The 22,677-nt window shown below is 36.6% G+C and overlaps 1 protein-coding gene across 23 annotated transcripts in view; it reads left to right on the forward strand.

Annotated features, from left to right (window-relative positions):
- Positions 1-644: 644 nt before the first annotated feature.
- The window catches only part of LOC131368892 (formin-binding protein 1), a 73,327-nt gene continuing 51,294 nt past the window's right edge, over positions 645-22,677 (forward strand). For 5 of the 23 annotated variants that reach the window (XM_058415075.1, XM_058415084.1, XM_058415086.1 and 2 more), the window contains exon 1: positions 12,306-12,455. In XM_058415075.1, the coding sequence (XP_058271058.1) occupies positions 12,411-12,455 (45 nt within the window). In that variant the 5' untranslated portion in view covers positions 12,306-12,410. Of the gene's footprint in view, positions 826-12,303; positions 12,456-22,677 lie in introns of those variants that run through there. The other 18 variants (XM_058415079.1, XM_058415082.1, XM_058415081.1 and 15 more) reach the window with 8 other exon arrangements.

Here is a 22,677-nt window from a genome sequence, read left to right on the forward strand (position 1 = left end):
CTGGCAGGACACTCAAGTTCGTTCACAGCGTCCTTGGCAAATATCTCCCTTGACAGTTGTGTTCATCCAGGTTTGTGGCAACAGTATAGGAAAGGCTCACTTATGGATATGGTGGTCTGGTGTCCACTTACTTTTACCTATAATCTGTACATTATAAGTGGTCAACAAGAGTATGCTAAGATATCAGTAAAAGTCATTTGTACATGATATAAATGTTGATTATTATACCACTTGTTTGCAAGCCTGCTGCTGTAGACTTAGACCTGATTAACTGGTGCATTATTCATGCCATGTTGCTGGTTTGTCTTGTTTTTTTTTTTTTGTACAGAATTTTTTATTTTCTTATTATTTTTTAGATGGTGTTTGCACTGATAGAAGTGTTAAATGAAGGCAAGGTGTAAGAGCAAACTTGCTCCCCGCTTTACTGTGCCCCACATACTGTACGGCCATATTATTTTCTTCCATTAAGGAGTGCACGTATATAGGAGCCCATATGGGATTCGTCCTGTGCCTGTGAGGCTCCAGTCCTTTCTGAGGAAGGTAGTTTGAAGTTAGTGCTTTTACACACACACACACACACGCACACACACGCACAGCAGAAGAGCATGAGAGCCGGGGGGAGGGGGCGCTAAGAGAGAGAGAGAGAGAGAAGAGTGAGTGAGTGAGAGAGAGAGAGCGAGAGAGAGCGCACCCACCCATACAGTAGCGCGCGCTCTAGAACACACACAGAACCCGTTTCCTTTGCTCGCGTGATCTAGAAGCCGAGAGCGCTCCGTGTCAGAACCCCGGATTACTGAAACCATGAGCTGGGGCACTGAATTATGGGTAAGTCGGCCTGTTCGATAAAGCATCGCATGACTGTTGTACGGCGATATAGCGGGCGTTTCACGAGCATCGCTGCTCTCTCGCGCTGTGGCGGTGCTGCTGCCCAAGAGGATCGACGACACGCGCGGTTACGTTGGCTGTATTGGCTTGTTTGTGCTGTTTCGCGCAGTCTCTGAAGGCCGGACTGTTGTGGTCTGTTGTAGAAAGCGATCGCTCAGGGTCAGCTTTGTGAAAGGCCTGATTTGTGAAAGGAGCTCGCGCGTGATCTGGTACCGATTGCAGCTTTGCCGGAATTGTCAGAGGATGATGATGATGATGATAAGGAGGAGGAGGAGGAGGAGGATTCCTCTCTGCCTGGGTACTGCAGTATCCCGATTTCCATGATAAAACTGATGGTTGTAAACATGTTTCTGAGTGGTTATTATATTTTTGGAAGCGCATTTGTAACACAGTAAACATTGTGCTGTGAGAGCTGCGCAGCCCGCAGTGCACATGCGTGTTACCATCCTCATTGCCCGGATTCAGCAGAAGTCAGTTTAGTTATTCTATCAACTCAACATTGACGTTATACAGCATGTCAGGGTGAGATTTTTGTGAAATCAGTCTAAAAATTGGTTATAGTAAGGATAATGTTACATTTCTTAAGTTGAAATCATAAGCAAACACAAATTGTGGTCTATTAGGTTTAACTGAAAGATGCTCGTTTCTCGAACCCATGATCAGTGTCGAAAGCTTCAGTTCAGGATACATTTTAACAAATGAATGTTACATCACATCCTGGCACAAGGACAGTTGTAACATCAGCTCTTCAGTCTGTTCTGGATTATAAATTGTGTGCGTACAGTTATGATGCTGATTTCATTGGGCGATATAAAATGAGCTTGCAATTGCCTATCGCTGAATGGATATGAAAAGCAAATAAGTCAGAAGTCACTAATATTTTTTATGCACTTCAACAATATCATACCAGTACTTTAGTGCTAATCATTTAATTTTTCATTTGGACGAAAGCAAATAAAAAGCATCATGCTGATTCCAGCAAAAGATGAGGATTGCTACATCTTTGCACTTCCACCTGCAATCGACTATTACATTTATGCACTCAATGAAAAAACTTGAAAGAATGTAGAGACATTTACAGTGTAGTTTTCTTAAAATATAAAACAGCTTATGGCTGTCAAGGATATCAGGAGTATCACTCAGAGCTTTGTAGTTGAACACTGTAGTGCACCTGTCATTCCAATGTCTAGATATTTTCCACTATTAGTAGCTAGTCAGTATTTTACTTGCCCAAATCAAAGTCACTACTGTTTAAATCTTGTTGTATAAAATACAAAGCAAGTTACAGATTAATTATAGACTAATGTTGTACTTTTGCAAGCATGATTAATTACTGCACGTATACTGTGTGTGCTTGTGTGTGAGTGCTAATATAGTTGTTAACCACAAGCATGCTAAATTCATTCATATTCCTGTTAACTGGGTCATCAATTACGACACTTCATAGAAACAGCTTGGTTTTTTATTCTCGTTTTCCTACGAATTTCTATCTTTAATTTATTTTTAAGCAGGGTGTGCTGTTCTGTACTTTTTCACAATACATTTGACTGATGGAGCACATGCAGGAGGAGACTTTCTAAGGAGGCACCATTTTTAAGTAGCAATTGTCTGGATGTGATATCAAGGGGCAGAAACATTTGATGAGCAAAGCTTCCAAGCTACTGTTTTGTGAAGCTACAAATTATGAAGCAAATATCACATGTATCTGTCTTTGCAAAGATTTCATAACTGTTTACACCAGATAAAATGTAAAAGTATGTCTGGCCCAAATACCTCTAACTGAGAAATTGTTTTAATGCCAATCTCTCACTTGTATTTAATATTTTCTTCACTGTTTTGACTAATAGTCATATTGGTGTATATATGAAGAAGATCTGTAATGCTAGTTTTAGTTTAGCTTACTTGTTAGCAAAGCTCATCAGAATTTATAAAAGATAAATGTACTTTTAGTGGGTGCATGAACTAATCATTCAGCTGCTTTATCCTGATTAGTGTCACAGTGGACCTGCAGCCTGTGTGAGAAACACACCAGAACACAACAGGCAATAATATCCAATACTGAATTAAACCTGAACATGCATAATATCCTGTCATTTATATGTTCTGATATAAAATAGTGATCTCCTGATAATACTCAAAAACATGGTTTGTCCTAATTTATCCTGTTATAACCATAGCATGTCATGATATCACGCATTATATCCAGGCCTGTTAACGACTGCCAGTGGCTAATTGCCTGCTGATCGAAATGTACTCAGAGACCCTTTAGCAGGTCTACAGAGACTATACAGATGACCTATGATCAAATCAGAGTCAGATACTGGAGCACTGGAGCCTCTTATTGTAAGCCAGATCTGTAGCTCTGTCCAACATTTAATCACATTTAACCACTAGACTCTAGCTACAGTAGGTGTGATGCTAGCAGAGAGCAATATCAGTGTATATGGCACAAACACAACATTGCAAGAACACCCATTTCGCGAAGAAATCCACGTTCTAACTCATTTCCTATGACCAGTGTGACCAAAAACACTAATACTAATTGATGTGTAACCAGGAAATGATATGGTGGAGCCTAATAGGGTGTCCATTTGAACAGCTTCTATGTTTCTCAAAGTTTCATAGTAAATCCAACCAATAAACACAACTACGACATTCCTTTCATATTTCATATATCAACAGAATCCTGTTTTTGCTCTAGGAGAATGAACATGTCTTTAGTAATCCATGCCCAAAAGGAACGCAGGGTGCTTACAGTGTTAAATATTGCAATATGTTATTCTACATAACTGAGTATCAATGTGTGACTAGAACTATAGGGAGAAATGCAGAATTTGAATCATTATTCTGAGTATTATTAGAAATGGGTTTAGAGTATTCTTAGAACCATTTGTCCTTGAACTTATAACCACATGTAAGGAATTCTTTGGCTCTGCTGAATGAGCCCTGAACACACACACACACACATACACACATTCAAAGAAATCCAGGATCATGCGTCATGGACACAGCGTGCCAAGCTGTGGATGCCCACTGGCACCAATCCAACACACACACACACACACACACACACACACACACTTCACACTACACTTCATACTTAATTTAGTGGATTCACTGAAACTTAATCTTATCTAAATATCTAAACTCTGGATATAACCTAGAACCTACCCTGTGTCTAATCCACATACTGGTCAAATTGGTCAAGTTTGTTGCTAGGTAGTGGTCCTGATTCAACTTTACTCCTGGCTGCTGTGCTTACCCTCATGCCTAAACAGTACAACAACCATACGTATGATCTTTTATTTCTGTGTGGATATTTTTCTGATACATTTACTTATCAGCACTAGTTACATTTTCTATTTGGTCAAACAAGCAAATATTTGCTCAGAAGCTAAAAGCATCCTTTTATTAGAAAGATAACTTGCAAAAACCTTTGTGGCAGAATTCTTACATTCTCACAGATGCACGCAGCTTTTTGATAAGGTATATCAAATGAGTATCTAAATGTATTCTGAACTCCATAGTGTCTCCTAAACTCAGCTCAGACTTATCATGATGCCTGCGCTCCACTTACTACAGCTGTATTGTGCTACTTTAAATTACAATTCATAAGTCCAGTCCACCAAGAAAGCATTTCTGAAAGGTTTTAGTAAGACAGATTAATTTACTGTAACCTGGACTATGGAAAAACACCTAAAACACACACGTTTTGAGTGTCTCTTTGATTGTCCGTGTGTAATTCCACTTCAGAAATTCCCCTACCAACAAAAACACCCCACAAAGACACACACAGTCTCATTTCCATCCTTCCACCTCCTCCCTTTTTCAACCCAAATCAACATTCATATGAAAAAATAAGCTGAGTTGTGTGACTGTTTTGCATATGTATTTGCTTTATATATATATATATATATATATATATATATATATGTCAGATAGTGCTGAAAGTGATCATGCAACCTTTACTCATTTTTACTTCTCTAGGAAATATTTGGGTGATTTTCAGTGACCATGTTGCTTCCTTCTGTTAGATATTTGATGGCACTTTTTACTGACTCTATGTACTGTTCGATGCATTCCGCTATCATAGTATGATGGTTGATGATTAAGGAAATGTTATTTGGCTGACGGATCCTTTGCAGCTCAGCAGTCATACTGACGTGGAAGTCGACGTGTGATACTGGTGCAAATGTATCATGCTGAGTTATATAAAAGTCCATCAGCCAAAAATATTCAGCAAACAGTGGTCCGTTGTATCAGTTATATAGTCTCTCACTGGTCTCTCACTGTATATGTACTAGGTTAACCAACAAGCAAGTATGAGGTGTATTATTGTTTATATGTATAAGAGAGTAATTCATCAGGATGCAGGGAAAGGCAAACCGAGATGTGGAATAAATAGACATAGATGTGTGTTTGCCTTGTCTTAAACTGCTTGCCATGTTCTGTCAAGTTATATACAGAGAAACCTCTTTATTTCAGTGTTTTGTCTGCATGTTCGTGTGTGTGTGTGTGTGTGTGCGCATGCGCGTGTGAGAGAGAGAGAAAGAGAGAGAGAGAGTTAACTTAGACCAGACCAGTAGCTCAAACAGTTACATGATACACACCCTACTGACTCACATTTGTAACTGACTTCCTGTTGAATCATTTGAAAATCTGTTCTCTGCTGGTTTTCTAGCAGATACCACTGCCTGTTCATTACATCAATAAAGTAAACTCTGTCCTGGTTAACTAGCCAATTCCCTGACTCAAATTTCCTACAAATTTCGAACAAATTTGCTCTGAACTAGCAAGGGATCAATTCTCCCACTGCCTCTAAAACTAGCATTCCAGTCAGTAGTCTTGAGTCACTGATTTCTTTATTCAGGTTCATTGATATTCATGTCTCAGTAGTGAGTCAGTGGGACTGAAGGCCCACATGAAGCATTTGCCTCTATCACTAACAGCTCACAATAGTGTAACCTTGTCAGCAGTCTATATCCACAAGGATAACTAGTTTAGAAAATTGGCGTTCTTGGATGTGATCCATCAGTATAATTAGCTCTCTGGGATGCAGTATTTTGGCATTTGGTTGTAAAATATTAGTTAATTAGTGCGATGGACTGGCATCCCATCTAGGGGTGTGTTCCTGCCTCACACCAGGTCTTCCTGGGATTGGCTCCAGATCCACCATGGCCCTGACCAAGACAAAGCTGTTACTAAAAATTAGTGTGTGAATTTTAGTCAATTGTTCATTTTTACCACAGGCCTAAGAGTCAGTTTTACTTCTCATATTCTTATATTATATGGTGTCAGGATATTATTAAATATTGATGATATATTTACATGATATTGTTCCAGCTCTGCCAACACTCTGTCACTACCATCTGTTACCATTCAAACCCACTTGCCATTCATTGGTGAAAGCAATTTGTCCTAAAGGATGAGTGAATATGGAGACAGGCCAGGCGTGACTGAACACAATGCCTCTCACACAGTACGAATTCAAAGTAAACACATGGAAATAGCCAATATTAAATATTTATGTTCATTTTAATGTTTGAATAATTGCCTAAACTTTTCTCAGGGTTAAGAAAACAAATAAGATCTTAAAAAACATGTTAAATGCCAAATAATCCGGTGGGCTGTCTTAATAATACCTTGATGCTTTTTTGCTAACTTATATGGCAACATTTAGATAGCTGCTAAAAATAAAATCTAATGTTAAAGATAACTAACCCTCTCTCCTTAGTGTTTCTGTGCTCATGCCAGAATGATTGGATATGTAGGACAGAGAAGGATACATGTACAGTACCATACCTTAGAAGATTTTTCCATTTTATGCAAACTTTCGACTCAGACGTGACTCTTGCTGAATATACAGAGTCGAAAGATTCATGTTAAGGTTAGGGAAGAGTTTTTTAGCTGTTTTTTAAAGCAGTGATGATACACAAGTCAATGGAAAACCCCAATAAGATTTATAACTTTGTATGTGTGTGTGTGTTCAGTTTGGAAGGTGAACTCCAGCTCCCCCATGATTCAGTGAGGAAAATTTTGTCCTTCTGTAGGGAGATTACCATTGAGACTTCATGTGCATTTCTAATGTATTCTAAACTATTCTGTTTATCAGGAGGTTAGCTTAATACAGACTTAAAAGAGTAAAGAGTGTGTCATTATTTGCTGACTAAATCCTGGACCCTTCTTTCTCTCTATTCACTGTTCCTTTTTTTCTTTCTGTCTCTGTCTTTCTCTTTCTGACTACTATGCCGAGTTACAGGAAGGAAGTTCTGTGACAGGATGTGTCATCATATCCGGGTCGAGCCACCTTTGGTGTCTATCTGTTGCATTTCTTGTTCTTCGTCAAATAGTATAGTTGTTTCTCCTTTTTAAATGACTAAAGCCTGTTTGAATTTTCATTGTCATTTCCTTGCTTTTCATGACAAAGGCACTATAGAAATAAATGCCTTGAAGTTTTTTGGGAAATTGTAGCACAGATTTATCTCATAAAATCTCAATCTTTTATAAAGATAAATGTAGGCAAGATTTTAGTCTAGTTTTCTTCACTTGAAACAAAATTGACAGTGCAACAAGTATTCCCTTGAAGAGGGAACTTGACCAACTGTTCCGCCTTCAGCTTGTCATTGCAGACACATTTTTATTTAAGCCGTCAGCAAATCTCCTGACACTTCCTCTCCACTATACATTCTCCTGCCACATTATTAGGAACACCTGTACACTTGCTCATTTATTCTGTTATCCAATCAGGTGGTAACAGAAGGTGCATAAAACCATACAGATACAGATCAACAGTTTCGTTCAAATATACATCAAACATCAGAGTGAGCAAAACTTTGACTGTGGCATAGTTGTTGGTGTTAAACAGGCTGGTTTGAGTATTTCAGAAGGGATTTTCATCTCTTGGGATTGTGAGAGGTCAGAGGAGAATGGTCTGATATAAGCTGAGAAGAAGGCTATGGTAACTCAAATAACACTCTGTACATCCATGATAAGGAGAAAGCATTTCAGAAAGCACCCCTGTCAGCCAAGAACAGGAATCTGAGGCTACAGTGTTTGCAGACTCACCCAAACTGGACAGTTAGAAAACATTGCTTGGTTCCATGATTAGCTAATCACAGTGAGTGCTCTATGCTCACTGCATAGAGTGGAATCTGTTGGTCTTGGAAGCCATACATAATGCACTATAGTCTCAGTAGAAGTCTATTAAAGTGACTTTGATCATACCTGTTGGAAATTACTTATTACATATAATCTCATTTTGAGGAAACATTTCAATTATTTATAATATTTATTTATTATATTTCAGTATAAACTATTTTTTTAAGAAGTATGTAGACCACATGTGAACCTAAACCCATATATGAGTCTACTACAAACTGCTGCCACAAATCTGGAAACATAAAATTGTATAGAATGCCGTTATATAGGCCCAAACATATTTCAGCATGAAAATGCCCCTGTGCACAAAGTGAGTTTTATTATGGCATGGCTGATGTGTAAGAACTTTAATGACCTGCACAGATTCCTGTTACCAACCCTGTTGATAACTTTTGGGTCGAATTAGTGCAATGACTGCATACCGGGCCTTATTGATGTCTTGTGGTTGAATAGGCAAATTCACACAACCACGCTCCAAAATCTAGAGCTTATTATTTATGCAAAATGGGGATTAAATCTGGGATGGCAGTTTCAAAAAGACATATAGGTATGATTATTTACATACTTATAGTGCATATCATGACCATATAAATTTTTGAGTACCCAAACTGTAAAGGCATATAAATCAATGGCATTGAAAACAGAGCTGGAGATAGATAAACAAGCTGAAAACCACCACCTTATGCAGATAAACTGATCCAGTTTAACTGTAGGTGTGCACTGCACAAAGATCTCTCTTAGCTTTCATTGACACTTTGTTGACATTAACCTAATTACTTACAAGGGTGGGGGGTTTCTGAAAATGAATGAATGAGCATATTTAGTTGTGTCAATCAAACAAGTCGTGTTGGTATAGAAAAAAACACAATACTACACATATCATTATCAATATCAAAGCAAATATTTTAATATTGTGACCCATTCAGTTTGGAATTTTGAATGGCATTAGAACAGTAAAATTCATTCAGACAGCATTGGTATGTATGTAGGTGTGTATGTCCAGTCAGTTTGTTTTGAGACAGGTTGCTACAGGTTGCTTCAGATTATTAATGACAGTTATAAATGCGATAATGGAACTAAATAACCGGGGTGTTCTTCCTGTTCAGTCACAACAAATGTCAAAACTAATTATATGCTCCATCATGTACTACTGTGATAATATGCGATGACATCATTCCCCAAAAATGCACACTTCTCTGCTTTCTTATTCAGAGTCAGCTTGGTTACTCTGGCAAAAGATAAAGCAAATGGAAAGACTCGATATAACTTATAAATACTTTATTAAACTGTTAATAAAGATGATGTATGCTACTGAATTTAGTCAAACACTCATAACAGGTAACAAGTAAACTCTGTTACATACAAAAATCAAACTGTAAAACAGCTTTGAATTATTCTATTCAGACCATGTCTAAATGAAACTAATAAACCTACATAACCTGAACAATCCACTTGGTATAACGATAACAAAAGCACATTATATATGCACCATTACTATGATGTAAATATACATGGAGCACTAGAGAGGTTTAATTAAACCGTCTTTCTCTTGTTATTTATTAAAGTTACTTGATATCCTTTTTTTTTCAGGAGGAAATTTAAATTTAGATTTACATAATTAGACTAAATTAGTATATTAGACTGAATACACACAAGTAAAAACCATTCACTTTAAATTTTGGCATCTTTAACATCCAAACTGGACAGATTATGCTAGTGATGTTAGATGTGCATGCTTCAACTTGACTGAACATGGGCATAGAAAGAGGCACACTCATTTTTATAAGGTCAGAGTATGTAAGATCTAAATGAAATCATTTACAGGGTCAAATACAGAGTGCACAATCAACCTAAAAGTTATTGACTTTGTTTTCCATTTATTTATTTATTTTCGTTTATTCACTGGCTTGCAAAGCCTCCCACCTACTGTCTTACTGTGTATGAATGCATGGGGACAGCTAAAACAAAGATCACAGTTGTTTAGTTCACTGTAGCCAATGTAGAACAAAAATAGTTTTATTGCACCTCATAATTTTATCATTTCGAATCAACAGAAAACATATTCATCACTACTGTGTTTCATTGCAGAGAAATTTGCCCACATATGCATAATTTGCATGCTACCTAGATTAAAGCTTCCGTTCACATGGCAGAATAAAAATTAAATATCTTCTACGTGTTCCTTATTTTTCTGGAGTTAATGTAATGAATAATCAATAACACAAATAAAAAAATAAATAAATGAATTCGAAAAGAGTAGTCTGTTTTCTCATGGAACTTTCGATTTCACGATAGTAGCTACAACCAAATGCTAACATAGAATCAAATAAATATTGTGCCCAAACCACATGAAAACTCCTGAGGTTTGGGGAAACAGTAATGTTCAGTGTGGTCTATGCAAATATGAATTAGCCTAGCATAACCCTAGTTGCATAACCCTAAGCAGCTGAAGAGGAAACATCCTGGTGTGAGCAACTGAAAGAACACTAATGCAAGGTTTGTGGTATAAATGATGCATAATGAAGAGCAACATTGGGATAAATAATAAAGATATATTTGGACTAACTGGAAATATATGGGACTGCTATGGATAGTAACACCTGGAGACCATGGAGGTGGCTTTGAACTGCTGTTGCTGTAGTCGGGACTCTATTACTGAACTTTTGATTGCTTCAGCAGGACAGAGTTTATGTTAAATCTACAGTCAAGACAGAAATTATGCTGATGATCTTACTTAAACATTGCTTAAAAGCTCCTGGTTAAATATCTCCACTTAACTATAGACAATCATAGAAGGAAATTATTTATAATCACACTTTCCTGTGTCACCCAGATGAGGACGGGTTCCCTTTTGAGTCTGCTTCCTCTCAAGGTTTCCTCCTCATAAATATAAACTTTTTCATTTTTATATCTCTGTAAAGCTGCTTTGAGACAATGTGCATTGTTAATGCTGTACAAATAACATTGAATTGAATTGAATATATTTATAATTTCTGTAAACAGTACCTACTGTAGGTTTCCTACTGTTCCAGAGAGTTAGCATGTGCTCATTTAACTACGTTTAAATATAGCCAACCAGCAAAGCTAGTGGGTTGAAGGAGTATTGAAAACTTTTTCAGACTACATAAAACATTATTGTTACCTTACAAGCAGAGTTGTATAGCTTGGAAATAATAATGCATATTTAATTCATGGGGACATCTGTATTCAAATCAGCAGTTTTACACCTTACAATATAAATACGTTTTGTTTTACTACTATGCTAGCAAATGACCATTAACATGCAAGGTACACAGAGGAAATGCTGAAGAAGATGGCTTAATGGACGACGGTTGCATTGTGGTTAGCATGTTTGTGTCACACCTTCAGGGTTGGTGAATCAATTTCTTCCAGCGCCAGGGTTCCTCCCCCAGTCCAAAGACATGCACTGTAGGCTGATTGGCATCTCTGAATTGTCTGTAGTGTGTGAATGGGTGTCTGTGTGCAGTTGTGCCCTGCGATAGACTGGCATCCTGTCCAGGGTGTACCCTGCCTTGTGACCAGTGTCTCCTGGAATAGGCGAGCATTTAAGCATGTATTTTGGTTTTATGTTGTAAGTTTTAAGTCACTAATGTTCTTGTGGCTAAATTGCCCACAGCCATGCTTCAAAATCTACTGGAAAGCCTTACATGAGAGTAGGGATAATTATAACAGAAATGTGGGACTAATTACATAATAATGCTATGACTTTGGAGTAGGACGTTCAACAAGCACATGTAGGTGTCATGGTCGGTTGTCCACATACCTTTAGCCAAATAATGTATCTATGTAGACATACACATTAGAATTAACAGCTAGCATTGGCTAAAACTTCCTGTCTAGTCTTTTTTTCTAGTCTTATTGGGGATATTTTTGCATGCTACGCCCTCTATGAAGGGAAAACCTGGACTTGTTGGACAGTGTGTACACATACAACATTTGGATGCTGAGCATTTTAGTATGATGTAACAGGTGTCTTTTTTTTTAAATGGCTGATATATGAAAGTGCATATATGTTTTGTGCTTTTCAAAATCAGGATATAAGACAATAAAACTGAACTACATGAAACTGAAGATAACCTTTCAACTGGGTTGCATTTGTGTGTGAGAGAGAGGTACTCCTTAAATGAGAATTGGATCTGAAAGTGGGAATGGGAAAGGCAAACACACGCACACACGCACCCTTACAAACACTGCCAAGTAAGTGGAGAGTTGGATAGAGCAAGAGAGTTCTCAGCTGTCAGTGTGTGTCTTGTGTGACTGTGTCTACATCTGTATACACTGTAAAAAAAAAAGAAAAAGAAAACGTGTAGAGTCAACGGCATATAACAGTGTCATTTTCACTGGACATGGATGGAAAATCAGAAACATTAGTTAAAGAACAGCAGCTGAAGGTAAGTGTGCGGTCATAATAACCAGCTCATAAAACAGCATTAATGGCTTCTACAGAGTTACAGTTCTTAAGAGTTTGAAAATAATGGTGTGTAAAAAAGCAGTCTAATCTTTTTATACATTTGACCTTTAAAATATGACCACACAATGACTGTCACTTGTAATTCAGAGATTGATATAGATGACTATGCAGAATCCAGGCAAGTAATATACAGTGTGAAAGAAAATAATATTTATTTGAATAAATTATTGAAAGTAAATTATTTTGTTGCTAAACTTGCCAAATAATCGCTGTAAATAATTGGTAAATTATTGAGCAAATTATTTTTAACAGTTAAAGTGCAGCCTTAAGTTAAACACTTTTTTTTGTTAGAAATTTCTGCAGGGATTTAACCCTGATCTTCCTCTCTGCTAGATATTATTGTCACAACTGCTTTCTCACACACAATGCCTTTTGTTATTTTATTACCTCTAAAACATACTCTAGATGTCAAGTTGTAACAGTCCGTGTCAGTATGGTTATTGAGATATTGAAATATTTGTACATTACAGTATGCTTATACTGTTTTCTTAGCGATGTACCTGTTTACATCAGTAAGAGTACAAAAATTAGGACATACTTTTGGTCCATACAAAATCAGGGATTTACACAACACTGATGCTAGCAGTGTTATAGCTAATTCAGTCATTACTGATAGGAAGAAGCACTACATTCACATCACCATCACACTAGCTTGTAATCATGCGGTTGTGTAGTGCCTGCTGTTGTTGTTGCTTCTTAATGCGTACTGTCCAGCATTACTATTAATTAAACACAAAATAAATAATGAACTAATCTGTGGTAAACATATTTATGTTACAAACTAGGCTTCATACGAGCTTGCTTGACAAAGCAAGCTATCTGTACTAGCTATTAACTCACCAGATGGCCTAATGAACTTGACTACTACCTTCTGAGCTTTTTTTCTCTACACAGTATACACATTTAATAAGAGGCTCTAAGTGAGCATAAGATTAAACCATGATGATGGGTTTTCTTCATTTTTTGTTAGTTAGACAGTAAAAGGGAACTGATGATTTAAAGCTATGAGTGAGGAACTGAAAAAAAAGTTGAAACGCACTTATACAATGACAGTGATCCGAAAGATCATGTAAGCCACATGTTTAGGTTTAGGTTTTCGCTAGAGTGAATGTAACTTTAGCTTTTCTCACAGATTGGTACAATGTAAATCATACAGCACAAATGCAAATGATCGATGAGAAAATCTAATACTGTGTGTTTGCATATAATTCAATACTCTCTAATACCAGACTGCAGTTTTGCTAGTAAGCGAACCAGGAGTGTTAGCACCCGTGCAGTATGTTGTGATATCACTTACAGTATTTGAGCTGGGCAGCTAGTGTGTAAGAACAGTTCTGTTTGGCATTTAAACTTGGCCTAGCCATTTAAATTGCTTACACGCCAGCGTTTGAAAATCATGTGACGGCACTCGTTCATAAAAATAGACACACTTGTAATTAGATCATGACAGATGTTGGTACATTTATGTGGCACATTTGGTGATTTGTGGACATTTACTCACCTTTACTTCTCCACTTTAACTCAGGAAATACACTTTACGCTTACACATCAAGTCAGAATTGGGATTGCAATATGAAAATTTATTAGTGAGTAGTCCAGTTTTCTTTTCTAGTATCTGGCAGATGTCCTTATCCAGAGCGACTTACATTTATCTCTTTTATATACAAGAGAGCAATTGAGGCTTAAGGGCCTTGATCAAGAGCCCATCAGTGGCAGTTTGGTGGTCCTGGGATTTGAACTAAGAAGCTTGTGATTCTTAACCCCTGAGCTACCACTGCACCTCTGTCCAGTTTTTTGAAAGATATAAAAGACATATAATGCTCAGCAATAGCAAAGACCTACACTGGGATCTGTTTCATTTAAAAGAGATTTATAAATGATTGTATATCATTTTATTTTTATCTGTTCTAATAATTTAATTGTTCATTTTAGTGATGCAGAAGTGTAACTAGAGCTTGTGTGTGTGTGTGTATGTGTGTGGGTATGTGTGTGGAATAAATGCATGAAAGTACATTGCATGTGGACAGACAAAAAAAGAGAATCATAAAAGAAAAGAACCAGAATACATTTTTTTTTTTTTTTTTTTACCAAGCAGGTGATACCCACAGAAGAGTGGAATTTTTAGAAATATACGCAGATAAAAAATTTTTTTCTTTGGACAGATGTTGCCTTTTTTTACTCGTTCTTCCTATAACACATTTCAATTCCCAGTGGAGGAAGTGACCAAGCCACATGAGGAAGTGTTTACCTGAACTGTAACCTGAGATTAGCTATCTGTACACACACACACAGTGCATTGCATGAGATTTGAGAATGATAGATACAGCAGAATCTAAAGGCAGCTTGTTTTTCCTCTTCAGGAAGTTCACATAACAGTAGCTGATGGAGACACACAATTCAACAATTCAGACCCAAATTCACACTGTTCATACTGTGTGGGTGTTTGTTCACATTGAGAAATACAAACAAATGTAGTACAGGAAAAGGACACAGGTCGTGCACTATATTTGCAAATGAATGGTAGAGCGAAAGGGTTTATCTGCTGTGCCGCTTATGTCTCTGAATCGAAATGCCACCCGTCTGAGATAAAGCCATGGTCCCGCTATTACATTTGAATTCTTGCTAATTTGAGTCAACCCAAGATTTTCTTCTGATATTATTCATATGAAACACATTCAAATGGTGTGTGTGTGTGTGTGTGTATATGTGTTTGTGTGTGTGTGTTGTGTGTGTGTGTTAATGGCAGTCCATGTGATCTATAATCTGTGTGTCTCTGTGTGTGCTTGTATGCAAGTTGCAGGTTTTACATCACAGGCAAAAGAGATAACAGTAATTTCTGCCTGAATACAGAGCACACCTCTGAAAGGCTGAAATCACAAGAGTATAACTACACAGACAGTCACACACACTCAGACACTCACACACACTCCAACAAACTCATATATATATATCTACAATCGCACCTAACACACTCTTTTCTCGCTGAGGACATTTGGCAGGTTCTCATGAGGAAAACTGCTCAAAACCCATAAATTGCAGCTTTTATTAAGCTGTGTGCATTTTCTAATTTGTAAAAGTTTATGATAAAACTCATATATCGATAGTTATCCATAAGGGAAATCACACTCATCATACTCTTTCTTCACTTAGACCTTCCCAGGACTATCTCAAAGAACATGACATAGATTTGATTTCCTTATGTCTTACAACCTGAATCTCGATTCTGTACATTTTATTTTGATTTGTTCAATTTATCTAAAATATTGACTTAAATCTGTAGTGTCTGCTGCCCTAATGAGAAAACAACACAAAAAATCTAATGCTTGTTATTATGGGGAAGTAAATCTATTATTAGACTGTTCACTTTCTCTTTCTTTCTTTCTTTCTTTCTTTCTTTCTTTCTTTCTTTCTTTCTTTCTTTCTTTCTTTCTTTCTTTCTTTCTTTCTTTCTTTCTTTCTTTCTTTCTTTATTCCTTTCTTTCTTTCTTTCTTTCTCTTTCTTTCTTTCTTTCTTTCTTTCTTTCTTTCTTTCTTTCTCAGAATGGAAAGGATCGGAAATTCATTTAGCAATCACATAACAATCAATGTTTATGGAAGTCCTGATAGATTCCTAGAAGGTTTATGGCACAAAAATGTGTATGTGTGTGGGTGTGTGTATGTGTGTGTGTGTGTGTGCACGTGAAGGAGCATAAAGACATTGCATGGCATGTTAAAATCATGAAAGTAAAGATGCTAGTCTCACATTGCTTAATTCCCAGTTTCTCTCATATGACTTCCTTTTTTCAGAGTTTTGCTTTGACCTGACTTGAGGAATAAAAATGTCACCAGGTTGCTGTAGAAACCACAATGTGAATTTGCAAACTGTCATACACAAAGACACACGCATAGACACGTGTTGATCGTGTAACCATGGAAACCCAACCACAAAGTTTGGCCTAGGCTAATCATAGACGCAGGAGCACCAGCATAGCCACATGCTAACAACAAATAACAGGAAATTTGTAGCTAAGCTAAGAATGGATTTAAACAATGATTCACTAGTGTGGCTCCATTTCCTCTAACATATGTGCACTTCCAGTGATACTGTCACACAGAAATTGCTAAGATATTAATTACTTAAAGATATTAAGTTGTGGGATGTAGTCACTGTAAAGTAGTGTCCTTAAGTGCAATTTTCTGTACTTTACTGTACTTTATCTGTGCACATTGACTTCATTCACTTTCTTCTACATTTCTTGTACATATCCAAGCTAATTGAAATAATTTTTTTGAAAGTCACATTTTTCAAGTGAACATCTAAGTCTAACAAATCTAAAGCGACAGAATTCTAACTCTACGCTCTAACTCTGTCTGTGCTTAGGTATATTTTGTATTTTAGTTTTTATTGTGATAGATAGCTATTAGCTTAAAGGCTAATGTGTTGGCATTGCGTACTTGATAGTTAGCATTTCAGAGATGTGTGATTTAACTATTAAATATATTAATTCATAATATATACATATTCATAATTCTTATTCAGAATTATTCATTATATCATTCATATTTATACACTCCCATGAATAATTCACTAGCTACACACTATAAGGAGTGAAGAATAAAAGCTTCAAATTGTAAATTGTTAAATGCATTTAATTTTACTTACAGTGCATCAATATTTTTGTTTTTAAAAATGTTGAGTAAAATCCTGTTTAACTGTGATGATCTGTAACTATGCACTATAATGAGTTACTATATAATGAGTTTTGATAATTGCATAAATAAAAGATTTTAAGAAAATTATATTATTACACAATAAATAAATATTATATAATATTACTAAAATAGAATTCAGTGAGGCTGAAAATGAAGTATGTGTGAGCATGGGTTTGTTCACTAAACCAGGAGGAAGTGAGAGGTAGAAACAGGAAGACGTTGTGATGCCAGAACCCTGTGCTGATTTGAATATCTCATTCTGGAAAATCTAGATCGCACTCAGCTTTGCAGCTAACACCTTTCTTGTGCTTGTGTGAGTTTTGGTTTGATTTGCCAGTGTGTTGCCAGGTATGTGCATATGTTTTGTGTTAGGTGCTAGGTTTGGCCAGATTCAGGCAAATTCAGAGGACTTTCAGACCAATGATGTGTTTTTCACTCTTCACAGTTGGATTACATTTTAAGATGAGAGATTTTTCCTTTCTTTCTTTCTTCTATTCTTTTTTTCTTTTATTTTGGAGCATACTAATGAACTGAGCCTGACATTTGCACTGGGTATAAAAACATCTTACATTTTTCAATTAAATTTGATTTGTATGAAGCTTTCAACAATGGACATTGTCTCAAAGCAGCTTTATAGAAATCTAAAACTATAGAATAAAAATTACAAATTGTATTTATTATTTAAATTTATATTTATCCCTAATGAGAAAGTCTAAGGCAACGGTGGCATGGAAAAGCTCCCTGAAATGATATGAGGAAGAAACCTTGAGAGGAACCAGACTCAAAAGGGAACCCATCATGTGGGTGACAGTGGAGAGTGTGATTATAAATGTATAAATGATTAGAAATGTTTATATGATGTAAAACAAATGAAACCAAGATGAATCATGTTAGATCTTTTTGCACAAGAAAAAAACATAACTAGAACCTTGCTCCAAAAGTGTGCACACCCATTAACAAATACTTTGTTAAAGCACCTTTTGTAATACAGCTCTTAGACTTTTTACATAAGCTTGATTTAGCAATTGTATTCCACTCCTCCTTGAGCTTCCTTAAGCCAACCGTAGCTCACAAATAGGTCGAATATAAGAGATTGTTATCACATGCAGGTAGTGAACAGTATATTGTGGCCAGACTTTCCTTCAGCTCCTCTAATAACTGCTGTAGGGCTCTGGGCAACCTTCCTGGTATGTTTTACTCTTTCATCGGTTTTGGAGGAATGTCCCGTTTACTTGTTGATGATGGCCTTCACAGCGTTTCGTGGTACTGATCCAATGTTTTGAAAATTGTTTGTATACCCCTCTACATGTGGACCATGTCTCCAGCAGTCAGTTGGAACAAAGAGAACCAAAAACCTACAGAAACATCTGATCTTTATTTGGGCTCAATCAGAATCACCTCATTGCTGACTCACTTTAAATGGGATTGGTTCCTTTACATGTGCCCCATTATAAAAAGGGCATGTAGACTTGTGTAACCAGGTTACTTTAAGTGTTCTGTGTTCTGATTTGATTCATTTTGGTTTAATTTTTTACATCATAGAAACCTACAAAGCGGACTTTTTATCCACTGTGTATACAGAGAGATTATGAAGTGAGACATCATGAATCACAGCACGTGAAACATACTCCTGGACACCATGTTAATATGGATTCCTAAATATGGAATCCGACTCAGCTGTGTTGCCACTTGAAGTGTATGTGTATGTGTGGGCAGTTTAATACTGGAAGGCGGTTTAAAAATGCATTAAAATTTCCTTATTCTCTTTTAAACCACGATCGTACACTGTCATACTTTCAGTTCCGGTCTCTTCCCTTCTCTCTAACTTTCTCCCTTCCACAAAGTGAAGTTAATGTGAAGACTGGAGCTCAGTCTTTATTTAGCAACTCACTCTCACTCTAGGCTTTGTGTGGCCTTTGACCTCATTATATTTGTCTCTGGCCCAGAAAAGTTTCCATAAAGCTGTGTGCGTGTGTGTGCATGTGCATCTGTTTGTATCTGCATGCATGTGTGTACACATTTGTGTGTGAGTGTGTGTTGGGGGGGGGCAACCATCTTAAATCTCAGAACCCATCTCAAATCTTTGCTTCAAATTATTTATAGACAAGAAGAAAGGCAAAAGAGGAAGATACAAAGCAGTCTTTTCTTGAAAATCCATCATCTTAGCAGTGTCTTAGACCAATGGACCTGAGACCGCTTCCAGAGTAACCGAATTTAAAGGGAGCTCCTTATGATTTGAACACAGATTTAACAAATATTTACCATCATATTCATTTATTCAAGCCATTAGGACTTTTTTTAACTTTGCCGTCCATGGGTCTGTCTGAGAGGTTATATCTCAAAAAATGAGTGCTTGACTCTTTGTAGGATTTATTTGGGATTATCATTGTAACCAGCAGGTGAATCGATTAGATTCACACAGGGTAAAGGTCAAATGTCTGAAATAGTTTTTCTTTAAAAGCATTCTTCCTGTTTGAAGGATTTTTGAAGCAGTAACAAGTAGGACTAGACATGCTGATAGCAGCATCACCCCGATGTAGAACTGTGTAAAATATTAAGAACAGTTCTTTTACAGTTCGATTTAAGTTAAAATTATAATTTCTTTTTTACTTAATGAGTTTCAAATGAAACCATTTCTTTTCAAGTGATTAGCCAGTTAGTCTTAAAACTATGATAACAACCCTAACAACATTAATCCTGTACAAATGTTATACAGTCAGTGATGTACATGATAAACCCCAGAAACAATGCTTAGACTAACAAAATTTCATTACATCTTTGTGTTATATTAACAAACAGGATGAGAGGCCTGTGTGTAGATGAGTGGTCTTTACCATAAATAGTTCTAATGTACAAGCTATGTGTATTTTTGTGTGGTTTTTATGGTGTGCTCATGCAGGATGACCCAGTTTGTACCGACCAATCACGCAAATGGTTTCTTCAGTAAATAGTGTCACTCTCACAAAGCTCCATAGATTTTAATAACATCTTTATAGGGCCACGTTATATGGATTGTGTGATGAAATGATGAGAATGATGTTACAGCGGAGTAAAACTATACATAGTTCCTTAGTTGGCTGAGTAGTGCATATATCACTTTTAATATATCAGAGTGATTGTTAATAGCTATGAAGCTGATGAAAGGAGGTTAAACAAAAAATTATCATTTTGAAACGTCAGTGATACAGCATTTTAAAGGTAAAAATAGACATAAATAAGAAGTGTGTGGGTGTGTTTTAGAGATTCAGTTTCATACATGACACACATACCACACATATATTTCCTTGTATCAGTCTGGCCTGGAGCTTCCTCATCACTCATCACACACACACACACACACACAGCATGCTACTAACAGCTGGCACTGTATTTTATACACAGTTGTTATTATTAGGGCTGTACTATGTGATTAATGTTGTTTTACTTTAGGCTGTTAAAGCTGTACAGGGAGGGATGTGCTAGTTTTAATAGAATATCGTTTCAGTAGTAACAGCTCACACATGTATGGCGGATACATCATATAATCAAGGACTAATAATAACTGGCTTTGGAAAAGATCATATTGATTGATCCATTATAGGAGATTCTTAAGGATAAAGGAGAGTTTCTTGGACTTGTCATGTGTTATTCCTTAATTAATATGATTGTTAAATTGTTAAAAATCGGTTCTGAAATGAAGTGAGCCTTGGTTAGTCATGACCTACTGGTTCACTGGTTGTCCTTCCTTGGACAACTTTTAGTAGTTACTAACCACTGCATCCTGTGAAAACCCCACATGTCCTGCTGTATTGGAGATGCACTGACCAAGTCATCAAACCAACACTCAGATCCTTACACTTGCCCATTTTTCCTGCTTCACTTCACACTTCACTTCACCTTTAAGAACTTACTGTTCACTTGCTTCTTAATATATAACAGAGAATAGATAATTGAAAGTAATCCTGTCAGTGGTTTTCATGTTATGGCTGATGTATATATTTATATTCCTGTACCACAAACACGGTAGGTGGATCGGTGACTAAATACGCTCTAGAATTGAAAGTGTGTGAATATCTCTTGTGCATGGTGTCTTGCAATGAAATGCTATGTATTCCTGCCTCATGCCCAGCATTCCAGGGATAGGATCATACGCCTACTGAATATGAATAAATGAAGGAATTAATAACACATGAATGCAATTTTCAGCTTTTTACACACTCTTAACACAGCATGTGAACGGTTTCAAGTACACACACTTACACACTTACTAACTTGTCAGTCTTGCATTCCTGAGTGCATTCACATCTATAAATATGTGTTTTGCCAACCAACTATGTGTGTGTGTGTGTGTGTGTGTGTGTGAGTGTGTGTGTGTGTCTGTATGTGTGCGTGTGTTTGTGTGTTTTGGTGTGAATGCAACTCAGAGGTGAACAGCTGTTCTCAGTGTGTGATGGCTGATGTTTGTAAGAAATGTCTTCATATTTATACTGAGGTTCAAATTGTTTTGCCAAGCACATGCCATCAGGTTTTTTGGATTTAAAGTTCAAAGCTTTTTCAGTTCTTGAACTTGCAAAGCAGTTAAACACTTTTTTCCCTGTATTTAAAAAAGACTTTTTGTTCTGCCTCCTGTGATAGCATGCATACTTCTCCACAGTAACTGGTCCCTGATTTTCACTGAAATAATGAATCAATAAATCATTAACAATAATATTAAAAAAAAAAAACCTGACTGAATGATTCTACTCTCATGGCCCTTATTATATCATCACGTCAGTGCTTAAACAGACACGTAAGGGCTTCTGGGCTTCTCTGTTTTTCCCAAGAAATATTTTGAATCTCAACAATGAAATTTGCAATTATTACATACAAACATGATTATTTGGTATTTTAAATTCCAGGCAATAACAATAAAGTAAAAATTAAAGACATATATGCAGTCAAGAAGTTCTTAGAGTTGAGAGCTCTTCTTGACTTTTTAAACATGTTATGAGAGCTGTCAAGAACTACAAAAGCACATTATGATAGTGTGTGTGTGTTCTTCACCAAAGGACTGAAAATGCCTTGTCTTGGGTGGGAGAGAAAATGAATGAAAGAGCTGTGTGTATGCAAAAGTCTTGTTATGAGTGTGTGTGTGTGTGTATGTCCTGCCTAAGAGGTTACAGTAGCATTGTTCTGGTACATTCCATAACACAAAGAGGCTGTGTTGCAGAAACACACACACACACACTCAAACACACACACACACAAGCATTTCACACTAATATTTGTAATTAAAAACAAAAATTGAAAATTAAAGCACAAGCCACAAAAGCACAAAGCAGCACAGAAGGGGTACATATTTAAAGTAATACTGTGAGACAACTGTAACCCTGTATGTATGTGTGTGTGTGTGAATAGAGGCTTTCATCCACGGTATTATATTAATCCATTAATGCTTTATGAGTCACACATTTCAGTAAGCTCATGTCTGT

This window comes from Hemibagrus wyckioides, linkage group LG18 (assembly GCF_019097595.1).
Source record: "Hemibagrus wyckioides isolate EC202008001 linkage group LG18, SWU_Hwy_1.0, whole genome shotgun sequence".
NCBI lineage: Eukaryota > Metazoa > Chordata > Actinopteri > Siluriformes > Bagridae > Hemibagrus > Hemibagrus wyckioides.